Raw genomic sequence first — 20,701 nt, 5'->3', positions numbered from 1 at the left:
CTCAGTGGTCAGAGGACAGAGGGTAAACTTGTGTGCTATTAGGCAAGACACTAATCAACTATTGAACCAACAGAGCCTCATCTCTGTGTGTGTGTGTGTGTGTGTGTGTGTGTGTGTGTGTGTGTGTGTGTGTGTGTGTGTGTGTGTGTGTGTGTGTGTGTGTGTGTGATGGGACGATGAGATTGTGTTTAATGACTATTGACGTATGGAAGTGGAGAGCAGCAGGAAGCAGACAGGATTTAGGGAGAGAAAAGAAAAGAGATGAGGAATAGAGGAAAGGTGCAAAGAGGAGGTTTGCTGCTACTGATAGTCAATAACACAGGAAGACACTTTAATTACCACCAGCCAGCTCAGATTAACTTTTATTGCCTGCTGGACAAGGACACACAGTCATGTTTGAGTTAGTTTACTTCTCTGAATCCTTCTCACACAGTAAAGTTTGCACTAAATTTTGCCCCCACTACTCTTTCTCTTTTTTTCTTTTTTACACAACCGGCTTTTACTTTATAGGACGTTAGAATTGTTCTTTAGTTATCATAAAAAGTGAAACATTTCAGCTATGTAAGCATTACCCATTAAAACCAAATAGTGATGGGAAGGAATTAAATTTTTGTCTGATTAATTAATTCAGGCTTTTAGTAAGGCCAGGATATCCTGAGCAGCTTTATAGACTACTGTCTGTATCCAGGAACCACATGCTAACAATTAGCTTATTTGTTGTGAATTAATGATATACAGTAGCTTCAGCATAGCAGGTATATTGAAAAAAAAAGTGTTCTTTTTTTTTTGTCTAATCAACAATGTGCACATGAGGTTTGTTTAAAAGAAGAAACAGGAGTATAATTTCAGAAGACCAGCTGTTGCCTGTGATTTGCATATGGTAAAAAATGGTAATTAAAAAGTATATACAACATTTCATCTTTTCTAGTCCTGTGAGAATACAGATTAAATGGTATATAACTATTTTTGTATTGGTTGCAAAGGAAATTTATCTTTAGTTACAATTGTGGTGATTGGTCCCTATCAACTTGTACACACACACACACACACACACACACACACACACACACACACACACACACACACACACAACACACACAAAATATCCAGTCTTTTGATGTTTGTGATATTAATATACACGCCATTAAGTGGTGGACAGCATCCTTTGTAGTTTCCTCGCTCTGGCTTTCAATGTAATGACCTCACACACACTCACTCAGCATTAGTGTTGTTTCTATGGTAATATTAGTAATCATGCAAATTCATGCAATATAGATTCATGCCTGTGTGTGTGTGTGTGTGTGTGTGTGTGTGTGTGTGTGTGTGTGTGTGTGTGTGTGTGCGCGCGCGCGTGTGTGTGTGTGTGTTGATCAAAGAGATCATTCAACAGTGCATTTCCATAGTAATTTGATCCTCCGTGGCAATAGTCTGTGTGGTTGATGCCCACTGAATTAATATAGTACAGTGTCTTCTATTGATTTTAATCTTAAAAATATATCCTGTTGTCAGATTTGCAGAATGAGGGACCAAATTGTTTTTTTGAGAATATTTCTTCTGTTTATGTTCAGCAGTGAGATTAAATATGAACTTTTACATATAAAATCCCTCATCACAATGACAGTTGTTTTGCTGGTACATGTTCTACAAGTTAATTTTCTACTGCTACAGAATGTCAGCCTGAGTTGTTTCATGTCCATGGTACTCAGACATAATTTGCAGATGAAATTATACAACATCAGATTGTAATTGTGCCAGATGCATTGCTTTACTATGTGTATGTAATTAGCTTATTTTTTTCTTCTATTTATGTCTCTTGAAGGTTGTGGATGCCATCCTGCCCCCTCTGACAACACTGGCTTTCAGCAGAAGTGGTAAGAGAGATGGGGGTCACTTTTGAGAAAGGGAAGAGAGAATGAGAGAGAAGAGATGTGGAAATAGAAGTAAATGTTAAAGTGAGGGAGGAGGGAGGAAGGAAGAAAATGGAACAGAAAATGGCAAATGGAAAAGAGTAGGAAAGAAGGTTTAGAAAGATAAGGTGCATACCATGCAACCACCAGTTTCTCAGGGTAAAATGACGTCCTTGTTTTGTGTGTGCCATTGATACTGTGTTTGTCACACTATGTTGTTTTAAAAGAACCTGTCATCTTGGGTCCTCCTGTGAGTCCACCTCTGTTTTTATAAGTTAATGTAGTGTAATATTATACAGTCTTATGTTACTTGTTTGGCATGGCATTTATTAAGTTCAGTTTCTTTGGTTATTTATGTAAATTGTAATAGCTGTGGTCATATAATGCAATGCATTTGTCAAATGTCACAAACCTATAATGGCCCCCTTGGAAACAAAAATACAACTAAGAAACATTCTCCCAGCCAAGATGTAGCCAAAAGCTACTACTCCCTAAACAAGCTCACATATAGTATTGTAAACACCAATACTATATTAATACTCTCTTTCTCTGTGTGTGTGCTTCAGTGGAGTGGTCTGTGTTTGTTCTGAGGGTGCTGTCCGAACTCAGTCTTGTCCTGCTGGTCCAGGAGAGTGATGGAACTGAGGAAGATGAGGAGACAGAGGAAAATAAAGAGAGAAGAGAGGAAGGAGAAAGGACAGCAGAAGGAAGAGATGATGGAAGCTCCTGTAATCAGATCTTAGCTCTCTTCACTAAATCTCTGCTTCCAAGGTTGGTCGGACTCTTTCTAAATATCAGCTTGACAGTGTCTATGCTTTCCTCCTTCATATTTTGTTTGTGTAGGAACAAGTATAGGTTCGAAAAGTAGCAATTTTAACATCAACATAACTTAATTATAATTAATTGTGATACTTTAAGGCAATTAGTGTAAATTAAACCATTGTAAAAAGAATTCCTATCCTTGTTTTGAGCCAGTGGTATTGTTATCAATTATGTTTCCCACTATTAAAACATTTCCCTTAACCCCCTTTGACAATCTTCTATGAAGTCCAACCTTGCCCTTGGCTTATGCTAGTACCCCACTTTTTTTGGTAAAGACTAGCTGTACATAGACACAATATTCAAGCCAAAACAGCTGGAGTACAGTGGCTGTCAGAAATAATTTAAACCTTTGTAGCTAAGTGACAGCAGGTGATAAAGTCAGAGCTGAGCTTGATAGGAAGTAAGGCCTGGATTTCTTGAAACTGAAACAGGGATATCCCACCATCCCAGATTATTCTATTACAATTAACTAATTGTCTTCGGGTTTCTTACCAGGTGACAGTCTGTGTTATGGATACTAGAATGTGATAAATAGTTACTGTATTGATACATCTAGCACTTTAAAATGAAAAATAAAGAGTATTTTTTGTCCTGCTTCTGTGGGTTCACGTCACATCCTAGTTCTTGTCAGCTACAGCTAACTGACAAGCATCTGTTTTTATGAGTGTAGGCATCAGTGTACAATCTGTGGAGAGCAGAGACAGACAAATGCAGTTTGCAGAAGTTCACATCATGTAAAAGTACAAAATACAAAATAGATGTGACATTTTTGGTGTTTTTTTCACTTTTCTTCATACCCTCGATGTGGATCTATACAGTCCCCTCCTATACCATTATTATTTGTATCTCCCTTTTTAAAATGTTCTCCTCTCTAATGGTTCCCTCATGTGTTACCTCTTGTTTACCTTTATTTCCACCCCCATTTCTCCTCCTCACACTACTCCTCTTCCTCTCCCTTTTGCCCCTAAAATTCTCTCCTTTGCTCCTCTTCCCACATTCTCTCTTCTCTCCACCTTCTATTATAACTCTACTTCTCCCCTCCCCCTCTTCTCAACCCTTCTCCCCAGATCTGTTCCAGTTTACACTCTGTTACTAATCAGAACAGTACATTAATTATTAACACTATGAAAGCCAAATGTTGTACTCATGCATGTTTGTGTCTAGGTATGAGTCTCTTCTTCGAGCAGCAGAGCCTATCCCACTCTATGCACTCAAACTGCTGGTATCAATGACTGAACACAGCATGCAGATCTGCAGGTACTGCACACACACAGGCACTTAATTAGTCACACACTTGAATCACTCACAGACAACAAAACACTGACGCATTGTAATACCAAAATGTGATCTTACTGTATCTTACAGTACCATCCCAAGTATTTTTAACATACACTGGAGAGTACAGAAAACTGTGTATTACACATCCATTGAAGAAGTCCTATGAACAGCTGCTCTCTTGCTGATGCTGGTTAGCCTGTTCTTCTAGACATGAATCCACATGAATCCACCTCTTACCATACATTATTCCTTCTTATAGTAACTGAAATGTATGTGCGCAATATGTTTTTTAACTGGAGATACTTTTGAATCCACTATTGTGGTTCTTTATCAAAGACCAAGTGTTTTGCAGTTTTAGCAGACACACACACACAAATACACACAGGCACATTTTAGGCGCTCTATGTGTAATGTTTTAATGCCAAGGCTACTAACTGTTTTTTATTCGAACACACACACACACACACACACACACACACACACACACACACACACACACACACACACACACACACACTTACTATTAGCGATGATCTTTTCCACCCTTCTTAAAGCCAGTGTTTTCTACATCAGTAATCAGATTAGTGGCAGGCATAAGGTGCTGTATCAGCTAAGATGTGCAAAGACTTGACATATTGTGCTGATATATCTTTGCACACTAGCTACTTCTGAAGAGCTTAGTTAAAAAGTGTACTGCACACTCTTTAAAAAATACGACACTAAGACAAAATTATTGCTGGCGTTTAAAGTAAAATCACTACCACATAATGTCAAAGTAAATCGCTATTTGGGAATTTAAAAACATGTATTTTTTTTTAAAGATAATTTTGGGGCTTTTTGGCCTTTAATGGATAGGATAGCTGTAGACAGGAAAGGGGGTAGAGGGAGGGGGAAGACATGCAGCAAAGGGCTGCAGTTGGAATCAAACCCGGGCCGCTGCGGTTAGAACTGAGCTTAAGTACATGGGGCACATGCTCAACCAGGTGGTCTACCAGGGCATCCCTAAAAACATGTCTTGGGGAAGCAAAATAACCAAAATAAAAAGAGGTAATGATGTGTTTTCTGGTTTGGTTGCACAGAGAATCTGATGATCCCTCGTCTAATCATGAGGTGACTCACCTGTGAGTGTGTACATGCGTGTGCTCACTAGTGCATGCACTGATGTATGTGTGTTTGATACATGTGTTCTGACAGCAGCTGTCAGTAAGTCTTGCTCTGGTCATCTATCTACTCTTTTCAGCTCTTGACAGAGACAGAAGGTGGGGGTGAAAAATGGAGAGAGAGAGAGAGAGAGAGAGAGAGAGAGAGAGAGAGAGAGAGAGTGTGTGAGTAGGGAAAGTCAAAAATTGGATGGAGGGGCGGAAGGAAGGATAGAAGGAGGAAGTAGGAAATAGACTGACAAGGAGATGAATTGAGTTGGGGGGTAACATTGGGGAGGAGAGAAAATGTTGACAAATGGTGGGAGACGAGTATAGAAAGGATGAAGTGTTAATGGGTGAGGTAGCTTGAATCAACATGCATCCTTCTCTCACTTTTTGTCCCCCTTTCCATCCACTTATTTTATCTACTTCAGCAAAACTAACTCAACGAACCTCTTATCACTTATATTCCACTCTCCATCCATCCCTACCCCCCCTTCCCAGAGTTCAAAGTTCACCCTCATAGCTGAATACGCCCCTACTTATCAGTAATATTACCCCCTCTCGTCTCCATCCTTCTCTTCCTCCCCCTCTCCTCATCCCCTTCTTTCATTGACATAAGTAGAGTGACGTGAACTTTTCAAATTGGTGTCAGCACTCTTCTCTCTACATCTCTGTTTTTCTCACACTCTTTTTCCTCTGACATTATTAAGAATATTTTACATTTTTTCCCTGTCTCCCTCGTTCTCTTTCTCTCACCATCTCTAATTTATTAACATTAGTCCACGTTTCTCTCTTTCTCTGTGCCCTCTCCACAACTCTCCCTCCATCACTGCGGTTATGCAATCAGAAATTAAATTGCCTGGGTCTTGGTTAGATAAGTGTGGCTATGAAGCCAGCCGAGAGGTAATTAGATGGTAAATTGGGGACATTAACGTTGGGAAGGCAGCCTGCTGTTTCTCTCTGCATTATCACAGCCCAGACACACCTTCAAACAATAACATTTACAATGACCTTTAGCCAAAGAACCTTATGGTGTGTGGTTACACTTGTGTGTGCCCAAGTATGTTTCAATGTCCTCATACTGTCTGCCAAATGTGTGTGGATGTGGCCAAGCCCTTTCACACATGCCATGCCTGTCAACCAAGTAAAAGGTATTTTATCTTAGATTAACTGGGTTGGCTGTTGTATGGTGATTGTAGAATAATCTCTATCTTAAGCAAATCATAGTTTTTTTTATTTTATAATTAGTTAATAGCATTGACAAGATTCAAGCTTGCAAAGCCATTACATCATCATATTGCTGTAGTCATCTGGACACCAAGCCAGAGAAAAGTGGAATCATTAGGTGTTAATAACACCAAGGTGGTTTTTTTCACACGCTAAAAGTCTAATTGCATGTAACAGCCTGTTTTACTGGGCTGCTCTTTGGTGTGAATGATTGCATGAAAAAATATGTAATATATTTAAAATATTCTGTAGATGATACATACTCATTGGGGTGTGTCATTTGTGTATAATTGGGCCATCCTCTCAGAAAGAACATTTCACTGACTAAAACTTCCAAATGACATAAGACATAACTTCCTGACTTTATCTTTTGTGTTTATTATCTTTTCACTTGAAATAACAAGGGCCAATATGCCCTTTAAAAATCATCAAGACTAAGCTTTAGAGCTACAAGTGTTGCAGAATGATATAGCTAGTAGAGCAGAGGTTAATCTAGCGTAGTGGTTGTTTTTATATTCTCTATTATAAAGCTAATACTGATAATGGATGCCTAATGTAGTAAAGGTTCTGTCATCTGTGTCTGTTCTGTTATAGGTGGTCTGTTGTGCTTTTGGTTGTTCAGTGTCTGTTGTTGTGATGTATGGCTGGTCGTTTAAAGGTGGTCCAGTTTATCATGTCGTGCTAGCCTGGCCTGTCCTCTCATCTCTCAGCCTGTCACCTCCCTAACGGGAGGCCATCCATTACATCCACACACACAGGCATACACACACACACACACACACACACACACACACACACACACACACACACACACACACACACATACACACACATACACATATATTTACCCCTTTATAAAAGGCCTTTTATAAAATATATAAATATGAAGTGCATCATTGATTTCTGGATTCAGTGATCATGGTAGGTAAAAAAAGCTACTACAGAGGTATAATCAGTGCGCACAACTCCATTTTCTACAAAGAACCTGGTCCTACAGATAGTGAGTGTTCTCAGTATGGATAATGGATATGGGAACTGTTCAACTTAAAAGAAGCATCTTTTTAATGTAATTGAATACTGTTCAGTGTTTCCTCTATGTTGATTTTGTAGTGGCGACCACCCAATGGCAAAATTTCTGCCGCCATGGTATCAGAAATAGGGCAAACGCATATGCAGTCGCGGTTGCCTTTTAAATTATCCTGCAGTCGGGTTGTTGTTTGAACAGACCTGTCCCCACTGCTAAAAAAAATCCTAAAGGAAACACTGCTGTTAGATCAGTAGGTGTTCTGATAGTAGCAATTCAGTTATGGCCTAACTCAAGAATAAGGCAAAGAAAGAGACTCATTCAAGATAACAAACTTGGCAGAGTATACAGAAATTAGTGCAACAATTCTAATGTTGAAGCAGGTTGGTTGCATGAAAATATTTGGTACATGACACCCTGATGCCTGGAACTACAGCTCGGTCCAATTAATCACAGTTTATTTTGCAAATGCTGATCGTTTTGCTCAGAAGTTGGTGTAATGGTGTAGGGAATATCTCCTCAGCACACAATAAGATAAAATGAAACTGGTATTGATTTCTGTGTAAAAAGTAGGTTACAGGACTGCAGCAAACTTTATTAGATAAAATAAGGGAAAGTCTGAATGTATCTTAGCACACATATAGAACATAAAGTAGGCATTTGACCAGTACAAGAAAAACAAAGCAGTACAAAGGGAATGTTAAAGGTTATGAGGACTTGATGGCAATTTGTCACTCTATTTTACTAAGCAGATGCAAATTTATCGGGAACATCTAACTTTTATCAAATACACCTACGTTCTAAGATGGTTCGAAGAACATCACATTATCAAAAGTTTCATCCTCAATGTTTTTGCTGCTGAAACGTCTACAAAAAGGTTTCCATAAGTGGCCTGATGCCTGCCAGACAAGCTATAAATCATACTTAAAATGACTGACAGGTTTTTAAATCAGTGGTCGGGCTTTGTTACCGTCAGCATATTAACACCAGTCTGACTTCAGCTGGCTTTGTTCCCATTACAGCTTGAATGCTTTCTTGCTTTCTTATACACACAAGATATGTGTTCATATGTGTTGACACTCCAACCACAAAGTAATTGGTTTCAAATCAAAGAACCTTAATCAGTAAGTAGACAGAATGTCATTGGTAATATAGACTTCCATCTCTCTCTCCCTCGCTCTTCTACTCTAACAGCTTTTCTTCTAGTTTTTCTACGTGGATTCATCCACATAACTCTTGTTTTCACTCCTATCCAATTGTTCCACTCTGTCATCCCTCTATTCTCTACCCAAATCTTCTCCTCTATTCTCTAATCTTCTCCTTCCTTTCTCCTCTTCAAATGTAATCTACTTCTACCTCATCCTCTCCTTAAATCTCCTCTTTGTCCTTCCCTCTCCTCTCTCACCTCCTCTCACTCTTCTGCTCTCATCGTGTCTCCTCCTCTCTTCTGTCCCCAATGTCACTGGTACCAGACAGAAGCCATTGTAGCAAAACTCCAACCTTAATGAAGATGAAACCGCCCAGTGGGTGTGCATATGGGTGTGTGTGTATGTGTGAACAGTGTGGTGAATTGCCTCTAAATTAATAACATTTCTACCTCTGCTCCAATATGTATTTTTTCTTTCTTTTTCAGGTTGATCAAACACAGTAAGATCCTACCAACGGTCTTTCAACTCATTATGGTAAGAGACCAGTCTCACTTAATCAATTAATCAATTTTTATTCAGCCAATCAGCATATAACTTTGTCATTCACTCAGTCAATGAATCAGTCAGTCTGTTAAATAGTCTTACAATCAGCTAATCAAAGTCAGTTATCAATATCTGTATTTTATGGCATTTCTGCATTTTATTATGGCTCAGTTTGTATTCTGTCTCCTTTCCTCTCTTACTTCACTTCCTTTAACCCTTATAAATGTAGTTATGTAAATGAGTCTGAGTGTTGTTGACCTATTAGAGGGCTGGTGTAATTGACTGGCAGGTCAGCCATTGAGAAGGAGGAAGGGTTAATAGAGTTAGAATATGGTCTCCACTACTAAGATCCCACACAAATGCATACACACAAACACATAGCACTTGTCTGTTATCAGTGAACCATAACAATGTTTCCAGTAAACAATTTATTTTACCTGACCCTTTTTACATATGCACAATTTTAATGAACTCACAAACAGTTGTGCTGAAACAAACAATTTACGGTTCACACACACACACACACACACACACACACACACACACACACACACACACACACACACACACACACACACACACACACACACACACTAAATAATCAGTGTTCTGCATGGCTGCCTGTCCAGCCCCGACTAGCTGATGCAGAATGTTAAACACTGTTATCCAACAGCCTGATTAACTCCTCTCCTGATTGTTTACTCCTGTCTCTGAACCAGTCATGTCTGGATCTATTAGTGCCGTCTGTATTGCTCACGTTTGGATTGATTTATGATGCCTGAAGAACTGTAATCTGGATTGATTACACCTGCCACTGGTGATCACACTTGTCATGGAGAAACTCATCTAATTGTATTTGTCTTGATGATGAAGTAGCCCTGCTTCAGACATGAAAGGACTTCAGGAAGCCGACTAGACCATGTTTCTTTAACTGGTTGGTTGTTGTGCCTGATCAGAGTGGGTTGCAGTCAAAGACTTTTACAAATCCTGCCTCATTTTTACTGTACATTCTGTAGATACACCACTTATACATGTTGAATGCTCTGTGAGTTAAGGTGCAGGACAGTGAGTCACCATGTTAAAATTCACTTTGGTTTCCCATTCCTCGTTGTTCTTTGTCAGGTTTATGCTTTCAGTGATGTACATAATAGTCCTTTCACGGCTCATTAGTCCATAAAGATCAAAATAAATTAGCTTTATCATCTGTTGTTACTGACAGGCAGGTTGTCCTAGGTGTGAATTGATGTCGTTGTCTTCAGCCTCAGGCTACTGCACATGATGAGTACCAGCCAGGCTTATCGGCTCGTACACAGATCACACTGATGCGCACAGACCCTGCAGGCAGAGCTGGTATATCTCAGAGATGATCAAATAGTGAAATGAGGCCAGGAGAGAGAAGGAGAAGTGAATTTCTGCAGGAGGAAGGAGGCAAGGTTTTGCAAGGAGGAGAAGAAGAAGACAGTAAGGGGAGAAAAAGTAAAGGAGGAGAAGGTAGAGGTTTAGGAGATGGGAGTATGAGGAAAGTGGCGACTACAGCTTTGCTCCTTGTTCTCTTCAAAACCAGTTCATTATCAAAGGTCAACTACACCATCCTCTGATAGACATCATTCATTTGATCCTCTGCTCAACATTGTGCGCCAATAACAATTTTCACAGTAGGCAGTACATAGGATTCTTCTTAGATAAAATATCAAATTCTTCTCTGAAATATTTGGCAATCTTGCTGTGCTTCTTACACTAAATATGTCATGAGCACCTGTCATACACAATTGTACTGTAAAAACAACAAAAAGACCATTTGAAAATATCTTATTTTAGGTGACAACATAAACAACAAGAGATATTTAAATTGATACATGTTGCTCCTAAAAACAAACACACACACACACACACACACACACACACACACACACACACAGTAATTTGGAATTTGAATTGACTTGCATTAATTCACTGGAGCTCCAACCTTAACCATATGATAAATGACAGAACAGTTTAAAGGTAACTAGGAAGATTAACAATCCTCCCCTCCTGCTCTTATCCTCTTTGAATATTTGTTGCCATGGCTGTGTAGTATAAAAGTGGTGTTTATTGTGTTGTGAGTTTAAAGCGTGATGAAAGTCTATGAACAAAATGTCGCTTCAACGCTAAACGGTGCTCACCAAGTGTGGAAGTTCACTACCCTACTATCATTTACATGTGGACTAATTATGGAATACAAGATGTTGTTAACTGACCTGTAACCTAGTTAATCTATCTCTTCCTCTTTCTTTTTGTAGGCCAACAAGAGTAATGTTACCAGTGGGATGGTCCAAAATGTTATCGCCTTGCTGTGTAATCTTAGTGGAGACACAGTCTTGGACCTGGAGCCACTATACCAACAAGGTACAGTACAGTATGTCAACATACAGTATGCTTAAAGAGAGGGAGGATGTAACTTTCCTCTGCTTTTAAAAAACTACTTTTCTTGTTTTGTAATGTCTCTTACACTAGTACTATTATTAGTGAGTGAGTTCTAGAGGCCCGTCTGTCTTTGACCCCACTGCACAGACTGTGGATATAATGTATCTACTCTGCTAGCATTAGTTATTGTCATGTTACTTGTTGACATCTTGTTTTCCCCCAGCCTGCTGTTCTACTGCAGCATAATGCCTTTTCTGGTCAACAACATTGGCGTTGTGTGCGTGCGTGCGTGCGTGTGTGACAAAGGCACATTTTTTTGTCCTTCAGCTATGGTGAAACTCAATAATATTAGAATTTCCAGTCGATTGCAAGTGATTCCAGAGGGGATTGAGTCAAATTTATGGTGGGTGTCCTTCTGGAGTGAAGACATTTTTTAGACGTTAGGTAATTTTAGACCAATTTTATCGCCCAAGAGCTAGTTTGGGATTATGACTTTAATTAGAAGAGGGAATAGTAAGTCACAAAGCTTAGGCATGTACGGATGCAGCCTAAATCTAGCAATAGAGAATTAGTGCAGTAAATTAAAACTTCTTGCAAGAAAACATTTACAAATACTTCTGCCTCTGTGTGTGTGTGCGCGCATATGCAAATGTTTCAAGAACCACAGTTCAGCGCTATAATTGCAACTCTCAGCGGCAATGAAAATACAACACATAATACTATTTAGGACTGTGTTCATTTCTCTCTCTTTCTGTCTCACTCTCTTTTACTCATCATTTGATGTCTCATTCTGTCTATCCATCTTTTCCTCTGCACCTCCTGCCTCCCCAAAACCACCACTACCACTATCAACCCTTCCTCTCCTTCTATTTCCATTGGGTCAGCAGTGCGGCAGTTTAGTAGTCAACATCATTATCGTCCAATCAGCTCCCCACTCAACAAGAAACTGTCAACCCAGCACTAATACTGGCCGGGCAAATCTCTCTCCTCTACTCTACTCTCCTCTATTCTACTCTACTCTCCTATATATATTAACTTGCTCTCTTCCTCTTGTCCCTCTTCTCCTACCATCCACTTTTCCAATCTACCAAGCTCATATCTTGCCCCATCATCTACTCTCCTTTCTTTCCTCTGTTCCAATTTTTCCCTTCTCCCCTATCTTCTATTTTGGGCTCCTCTTCTATCTCATCCTCTCCTCTTTCTCCCTTTTTATAGTTGTGGTTCACTCCAGATCAGTGTGGAAAGGGCAAGAAAGAAGGGAGAGGGAGAGGAGGAGAGAAGGGAGGAAGCGTGTTTAATTGGCTTTTTAAGGTGTGACAGAAAGAGGAGGGTAAGGGTGGTGTGTGTGTGTGTGTGTGTGTGTGTGTGTGTGTGTGTGTGTGTGTGTGTTGTAAAGAAGTGAAAGAGACAGTGAAGAAAAACAAAATAGGGAGATGGTTTTCTGTGCTGGTGTGACTGTATTTGTGCTTATGCTTCTGTGTATGTGTGAGATAGAGAAGATTTGTACGTTTGTGTATGTGGGGGGCTGGTGGATGCAGGAGCGTATGTGTGTGTGAGTGTGTCTGAGAGAGAGAGAGAGAGAGAGAGAGAGAGAGAGAGAGAGAGGAGATGAGGTTTATAATTGGGCAGATTTGCCTCCGACTGAGATAATACCCCCTGGAGAATGAAGACAGAGGGAGCAAAGAGAGAGAAAGCCAGAGATAGGGAGGGAGAATGGAACAACAAAAAGATGGCAAAAAAGCATGAGAGAGGGTAACGATGACAGAACCAGTAAAGCAAAATGGGAGGTAAAAGGGGTAGCAGAGAGGTGACAGAGAGGAAGAATAGAATACACAGAGAATGCGAGTAGACAGGGGAACAGAGATGAGATGATAGAAGAGAAAATTTGAGGTTGAAGTGAGTGACAATTTGATAAAGGGAGAGTTAGAGAGAGGCAGGAGGGGAAGAATAACTTGATGTGGGAGTTAAAGATGCTTTCTAAACAAACCTATTTGTATAATGATCGTGGATTGCTTCGATTTAATTTGTGAACATGTAGCAGACTAATTTAGAAAGTATAGGTTGTAATCTGATTATATAAGGAAATGAAACCTAAAGCTTCTCTGCTGAGAGTGAATCTGTAGGCCCATTGACAAGCAGACACATGATTTGATAAAGAAATAGACACATCTAGAGCATGTAATGCAGCAAACATTCAGTTCAGAAGTGTTCACATCCTGAACAAGCCCTTAGCTGACAGGTGTCAGTTGATTAAAGCATGCTTGTCCTTTAATTAATTAAATAAGTCTTCAGGGGCTCCATGTGTCTTTAGAATCCTTAAGGGTCTTTGAGGTTCCTCTCTGGGTTTGATAGACCACCAATCCTTGTTAATTCTCTTGACCTGTGAGAAGCTCAGAGGAATGTTTTAGGTAATTGCATATCCGTCGGTGTTATCGGTGTCTGTGGAACTTGCATCTATAAATTGCCATTTAAATTGGTTTCAGGTTATTTCCCCAAACTGTATAAAAGAAATCTATAATGGTTCTTCCACAGCGTGTCCATATGTGTCCAATCAATTATGCCCCCTAGCATAATTTATACCACAAAGATCTGTCCTCTAGTAATGTTTTCATATTAGCACCCAAGAGGTCATTGGATTGACAATTTTACAAAATAGCAAACAATAAGACACTTTTGACAGTATATGTAAGATGTTTTACAGTGTTTCTAGAGTTTTTGCTTTGCAGAGATTGCATTGATACCGATTGATACCTGTGCACTTTGCACTGTAATCCCTGGATACCAGTGGCAATTATTATAGGGTAGTAATATTAGGGGATTTTGTTTGACAACAACAACATCCTACTGTGAATAAGCTATCATAATGTGTGTTATATTTACATATTTAAATGGCAATGTGTTGATATTTCCCTAACCTTAAACCTGACCACAATCTTACCTAACTTTAACTAATTTGTTATGTTGCATAAATTCAACTAGAGGTTCTAGGCCCCTCATAAGTTATCTTTAGAACAGTCATATGGAACATTTTGGAAGGCATTGACAAGATACCTGTTTTGTCGTTTGGGTATGAGTTCTGTTTTTGGTATATATTTTTTTAAGTAGAGTGCAAAATTGTGGTGACAGTTTTTGCTCCTGTAGAGTCAGTCAGGTCGTTTTCTTGACCAATGCATAAATGCTTAATACTGAATGCACTACAGAATATGGTGGAAGTGACTACTTCTATTGGCTATTGGGTGGGACCAAAAGGATGGGTGCATACATTCTAGACAACGTGAATCAAATTATGATTAATTTGTTATTGAATTGAAGTTATGAATCAAATGTTTTCTATTAATTTGATGATGGAAATCAAAAAAGGGCTTTTACTCAAAATCAGTCACCGGCTGTATCTGGCCCAGGACCTACCAGTTAAAGGGCCTTTATGATCACATCAATAAGGAGAATGAAATTATGTGCATTTAGGTATTCAGTAAGCACACACTTGATTTGACTGTACCATGCTTTACTCTATCCTTGAAGAAGACTAACCCAGATCATGCATACCTAAATAAGAAAAGTCACATTATTGAAACTTTGTACACACCTAAATTGAACTTAAATTAACTAAAACATTATTCATTAACTCATTAATCATATGTATTTTGGTTTAGTAGGTTTTTCTGTCCTCATAAAACTTTATTTTGCTTAGGCATTAATGCTCTGAGCCATCCATCCTGTTGATTCCCAATAGAACTCATTTTATGGGGCTTTATAAATAGATAATATCGCAAGTATTGTAGAACGTCTATTTTTAAGTCCAAACTTCAAAATGGGACCGAGCACAATGGTTTTCACTCATAAATTATTCATCCAGCCTTAAAATAAGCATGTAAAATGTGTACATATGTGACATTTTTTAAATTGACTTAGTAGATTAGTATCTACTGAATGAAGTTACTATCCCTCTGATTACACTTAGTTATGCATACACATCTATACCTGTCAGTCACAGCAATACTCATCATTACATTATGCACATGCACAGAGCTAATACTAGGTGCTCTGCCATGACAACATACATTTTATGTGCACCTGCAAAAGATACAGTATCCCTAGTAAAAGCGTGTGTGTGTGTGTGTGTGTGTGTGTGTGTGTGTGTGTGTGTGTGTGTGTGTGTGTGTGTGTGTGTGTGTGTGTGTGTGTGTGTGTGTGTGTGTGGGTGTGTGTGTGTGTGTGTGTGTGTGTACAACCGTTCATAGAGCAATTTCTGATCTATAACTGACTGAATACCTGAAAGGAGCCAAACAAAGCTGGATCACTTTGCACAATAAGCGCATATCCAACCGCACTTGCTATTTTTGAATAGTTTGTGAACGTTTTATGCTCAGAGTACTGTCTCTGTTTCTCACAATCCTGATGATTTGTACAACTTAATTTAGGAAGCTGTGTAGAATCTGGTGTGAATAGCAAACAGTGAAACCTTTCCTTTAAAGTTTGCACGACTATTCTGCAGCAGCTTGGTGCTTGTTGTGCATGATTTAATCAAGGGTATGCACAGAAGGTCAAGCATGCATTTTAAATTGGAGACTGCAGTTGGAAAATGTTTAACTGTCCTATGGCTTTCAGACAACTAGGCATTCAGTCAGCTGAAAATAAAGGCTTTATACAGCCTGCAAGCAGTTGAGAAAAATAAATGGCGGTAAAAACCATCAATCCACAATGCAGTACAGACTCTGCTTTGCAAGCATTGTTGCCATAGTCACATTCCTTTTGTAGTATTGATGTGAATCTAAATTTCTCTTCTTGTTAAAGTCAGTTCTTTATTCATATAGTTGAGCTGTAATCTGTAACTATTTTGTTTACCATTGCTGTTTAAAATTCAGTCAAATGAGTGGCATTGTATTAAGAACCGACATGCTCCTTGGTTGTTTAATTTATGAGCAATGTCAATAACTTAATTTTACTTGTATCACTGTAATCTCACATATTTCTAGTGTGTTTACAGTAACTCACCAAATATGTAGCAATTCTGTCTCCTAAAAATATATATGTACATGCTTAGTGATTTGTGTCTTTGGTATATAATCAGGCTTGTTTTGTTTGGATGGAACAAAATCAAAACATATTTAATGTCGACAGCCACAGAGTGCTGCCAATGTGTGACTAACACTTGAAAACATTTCAAAATAATGTTGGATATGCTTTAAATTGCCTTCTATTTCCAGCCTTTCACTACTTTCTTGGAACTATTGTAGCCCTCCCTTTCCAAGACAACTTTGCTTTGTCTACTCTTTGTAGCCCATTTTAAGTCGACCTAGTCAAGGTGGAATGGAAGCATAAAAACATACATATTGGCTATTTAGTGCTGTTTTGTCTAAATATGACTGGCAGATTATTCTAACGTTGACTTTCTCAGTTGCAAAATTAAGACTCCTCAAAAGGGAATTTTTATATCCTTATATTCCATATGAACACCAGTTATAAGCACACTTTGTGCTATCTATGTATACTGCCAGTATAAGCATATGCCTCAAGTTTTTAGGTACATAATCAAAGAGTAATGTTTGTTTTTATTAATTATGTAGCTATAATGCCTGGTTGATAGGTGGCTAAATTATCAGGAACGTTTAGAGAATTTAATTGATAGAATTTATCCCGTCATTTGGTAAAGATGTCTGTTTTTAGTGATGGCAGCTATTCTCAACAGATAACAGAATAATGTTAACATGTACATGAGCAACTATCTAGAACAGAGTTTTCCTCTAAACAGGACTGCATTGTCGGATCACATTAACAACAATAGAGGTCTGTGTTTGACTGAACAGTCCAAAGTAGTGCAGTCTGTTTATTTAATTATGAGGCAGCTTGACAAAGTAACAGTACATCTCACTGACAGCAGGCTAGCTTGATAGCTTTCTAGTGTCTGCAGCGTTGCACTTTCACTCACAAAAATAAACACACACGCTGTCTACATTCTAAATAAAGATCTATTGGAATAGAAAATAACACTGGGTGTGTTTTCCCCAGTGAAGACAGTTATTTATCTGTTACCTTTTTTTCCACATAAATGAAAATGTACGACTTTGGAGTCATTGATAGCAAAAGTATTGGCACAGTGTACTTGTATTTGAAGGCATGTGTCATGACAACCTAGTCAGGGCAGAATCTATCCAGACTATACCGAAATGTGTGGCGAGAACACCTCAGAGACAGAAGCCTACATTGGCTAACTACACAGATCGAGCTGCAAGATATAGAGTATCTTCTATGTCATGTTATATTTAATGAGCAAAGGAACATGGCTTTGCTCTTTAGTAAGAGCTATTTATTCATGGCTTAGTAAGGGTTAGCAGCTTTACAACCTGTTTTACATTGGACAGTTTTCATGGTAGGGATAAAGTGAGGGAGGGCACAGAGATACAAAGAGGAGAACAAAATGTATTTTTAGGTGAGCATGTGAATTGATTTGTCTTTTGTTGCTGCTGTTTGTGTTACCATTCTGTGGACTTGGGTGTGTTGATACTATCAGACTTTCACAGATTTTCACAGAATTCAACCTGTACAGCTTTAACTTCCATTTAAATAGTAATCGACTTAGGAGGGAGAGTGTCCCTCCCGTTGTACAGGAGCTATTGATTCACTGTGGAGTCGAACCAGACATTTACTCAGGTCAGGCTCAGGTATATTATCATTCTTAGACATGTAGGAGAGAGACGGCGGTGTGTTGGTTATTTGGAATGTAGAAGGAGGTGGTTACTGTCTATGATTTGAACTTGAACTAGAAAATGCATTTCTTGCAGAAAATGCGTGTGAATGCTGAATAGCTAAATTGCTAAAGCTAAACTGGATTAATAGCTTAAATCCGTAAGAAGAAGTTTAAGTACTGAGAATAGTTGGAAAAGTGGGAATGGTTTTAATAAGTATGAATTTCATTGACAAGTTGAATAACACCACTAATGTAAAAAAGATGTGGAATTATTAAAGTTTTTTTTTTAAATGCTAAAGCTAAAGCTAAACTGGATTGCTGGTTAAAATGTGTAAGAAGAAGGTAAAGTTGGTGAAGATAATTGTTCTAATAATATGATATATTTAAAAGTAGAATAATAGCCATATTGTATGAAAGTTGTAGGTGTTACAACAGTGGCACAGCAGTGGCAAGCGAGCAAAATCCATTCGGCACACATCGTGGCATCACAGTGGTAAACGTCAGTGCGGCTGCTGGGAAGCGCAAATCTCTCTCTTTATTTTCTCTGTCTATTTTAAAATGAGTTGTGAAATGCAATGACATCACCCACTGTAAGGCACGCAATACACACCCATTATCAGCGCAGAGAAATCCTGAAATGAACACTAAACTTAGACAGTGATTTCACAAAAACTGTAAAAGATATTAAACTGCTGAGATATAGCCTAATAGCTGAATTTTTCATGAATGGTTTAAAGTTTGAATTGCGTCTGTAGGTGAAAGTATAGAGGAGATAGATTTTGAAGTAGAAGAGGATTTGAAGCCTGCTCTCATTGACTTTAATTGTAACTTAATATTTGAAAAAGTATAAATAGCAGAACAAATGTTGAAGAAGTCCCAGCATGTTCTTAAAGAGCTGAACATTTTGATATTTGAATGTTTTTTGTAGCTGAACAAATACAGAAGATAGAGGCGATCAAAGAAATTTGAGAATGAAGAATCGGATAACAATACTGTGAATGCTGCTGAATCAGCATTCACATAATTAATGAGTTTGTAAGCAAACTGATATTTTAGTAAATTTGATATGATGACAATGGAGAGACAGAATGCGTATTTTGTTTACATGACCATGTTCTTAGGGTCTGTTATGATGTTACCTGTGCAATGTTTAATGTATCTACATGTATGTTTAAAATTGGAAGTTTTGATACCAACAAGTCACTGTATCCAAAACTCCTTTAAAATGTAATCCAATGACTTTTCCTCTACTGCACAGGCCTAATAGAGGTGGTGGTAAGCACCCTCTCAGAGGCTGCACTAGTCCACCTGGATGGAGAGGGGCATGCTGGGAGGAAGATCAGCCATCTTGTGTTACAAGCCCTTCTGGAACTGCTTCACAACATCCTAAAACAAACATCTGTTGTTGTCCGCTCAGCACTGCAGGTATGATCACTCAAACACAGCAAATGGGAATAAGAAAATCACTGCCCTCTCTCGGTCACCACAGATCAGAAAGTGCACTAAAAACATTTACTTTATTTTATATTTTTGATAGATTTTATTTATGATTTTTTTTTTCATTTTTTACAACACAAAAAAAACATAAACAAACAAATAGACATGCCAGAATAAAACAAAGACTGCCACATACAGTATCCATGTCAATCTGTAAGATGACTGAAATGTCCACAAGTGGAGTGAGAATCAGAAATAGAGTCCATAAAGTCAAGGAAGGCCCAAGACGAAGGCTGGAAAACTGAAATCCTGGCCTATCTAAACATAATGCAATATAATCTCATAGTCGGATGTTTACAGAGGCCTAAAGCCCGAGTTCAGACCAAAGATTTACACCAATGCGACAAGATAAGATCATCTTCATAGGAACAGCTCTTTGTACTTCTGTTCTAACTTCTGACTTTCAGGCCTTTTTGTAGCTGGATATATCATTTGTTGCATCTAAATAGAAATGTAGATAACGTTAGTGATAATGAGATTCTTGCTACAGTTGCATTTCTAGTGAAGAAACGTTTTATTTCTCTGATTCACTGTTTTGTTTTAACTATGGTTAGGTACCAAATTCTGTACTTTTTTGGGTACTGACCGAATTACATCAATACTACCGTGGACCGATTCACGTTAAATCAAACTGCCAAATTTCGCTACCTGAGAAGCGCGTAAGCACAAGCTTCTCCGTCTGCTCTGCATGTTGACAGAGAGTCACAGTTAGTCATGGCAATGCCGATAAAGCGGTTGCAAGTATGGCTACACTTTTTAAAACTCCACGCAGACAGCGTCTGCTGCAAGATAATATAATGGCGAGCCGAAAGCAGTCGCAGTGCAGTTACACTTCTTCTGAGACAGACAGGCACAGCAGTCTTCTCTGTGCCCTGGTGACTGACTGACTGACAGGCTGGAGGTTGTAGGGCAAGGCAACTTTATTTCTATAGCACATTTCAGCAACAAGGCAAATCAAAGTGCTTTACATAAAACATTAAAGAGCAATTAAAAAGATATAGAAAATTAAACGGGCTTAAAAA

General features: G+C 38.6%; 1 protein-coding gene across 4 annotated transcripts in view; it reads left to right on the top strand.

The window, feature by feature from the left end:
* ulk4 (unc-51 like kinase 4) overlaps positions 1 to 20,701 on the top strand; it is a 97,617-nt gene that overhangs the window by 54,758 nt on the left and 22,158 nt on the right. For all 4 annotated transcript variants that reach the window (XM_078253482.1, XM_078253485.1, XM_078253484.1 and 1 more), the window contains exons 28-33: positions 1,820 to 1,871; positions 2,474 to 2,678; positions 3,894 to 3,986; positions 9,034 to 9,082; positions 11,371 to 11,476; positions 19,441 to 19,607. In XM_078253482.1, the coding sequence (XP_078109608.1) occupies positions 1,820 to 1,871; positions 2,474 to 2,678; positions 3,894 to 3,986; positions 9,034 to 9,082; positions 11,371 to 11,476; positions 19,441 to 19,607 (672 nt within the window). The remainder of the gene's footprint in view (positions 1 to 1,819; positions 1,872 to 2,473; positions 2,679 to 3,893; positions 3,987 to 9,033; positions 9,083 to 11,370; positions 11,477 to 19,440; positions 19,608 to 20,701) is intronic.

This window comes from Sander vitreus, chromosome 6 (assembly GCF_031162955.1).
Source record: "Sander vitreus isolate 19-12246 chromosome 6, sanVit1, whole genome shotgun sequence".
Taxonomy (NCBI): domain Eukaryota; kingdom Metazoa; phylum Chordata; class Actinopteri; order Perciformes; family Percidae; genus Sander; species Sander vitreus.
The sequence above is the reverse complement of the archived record's forward strand: the minus strand, read 5'-3'. Positions and strand labels throughout refer to the sequence as shown.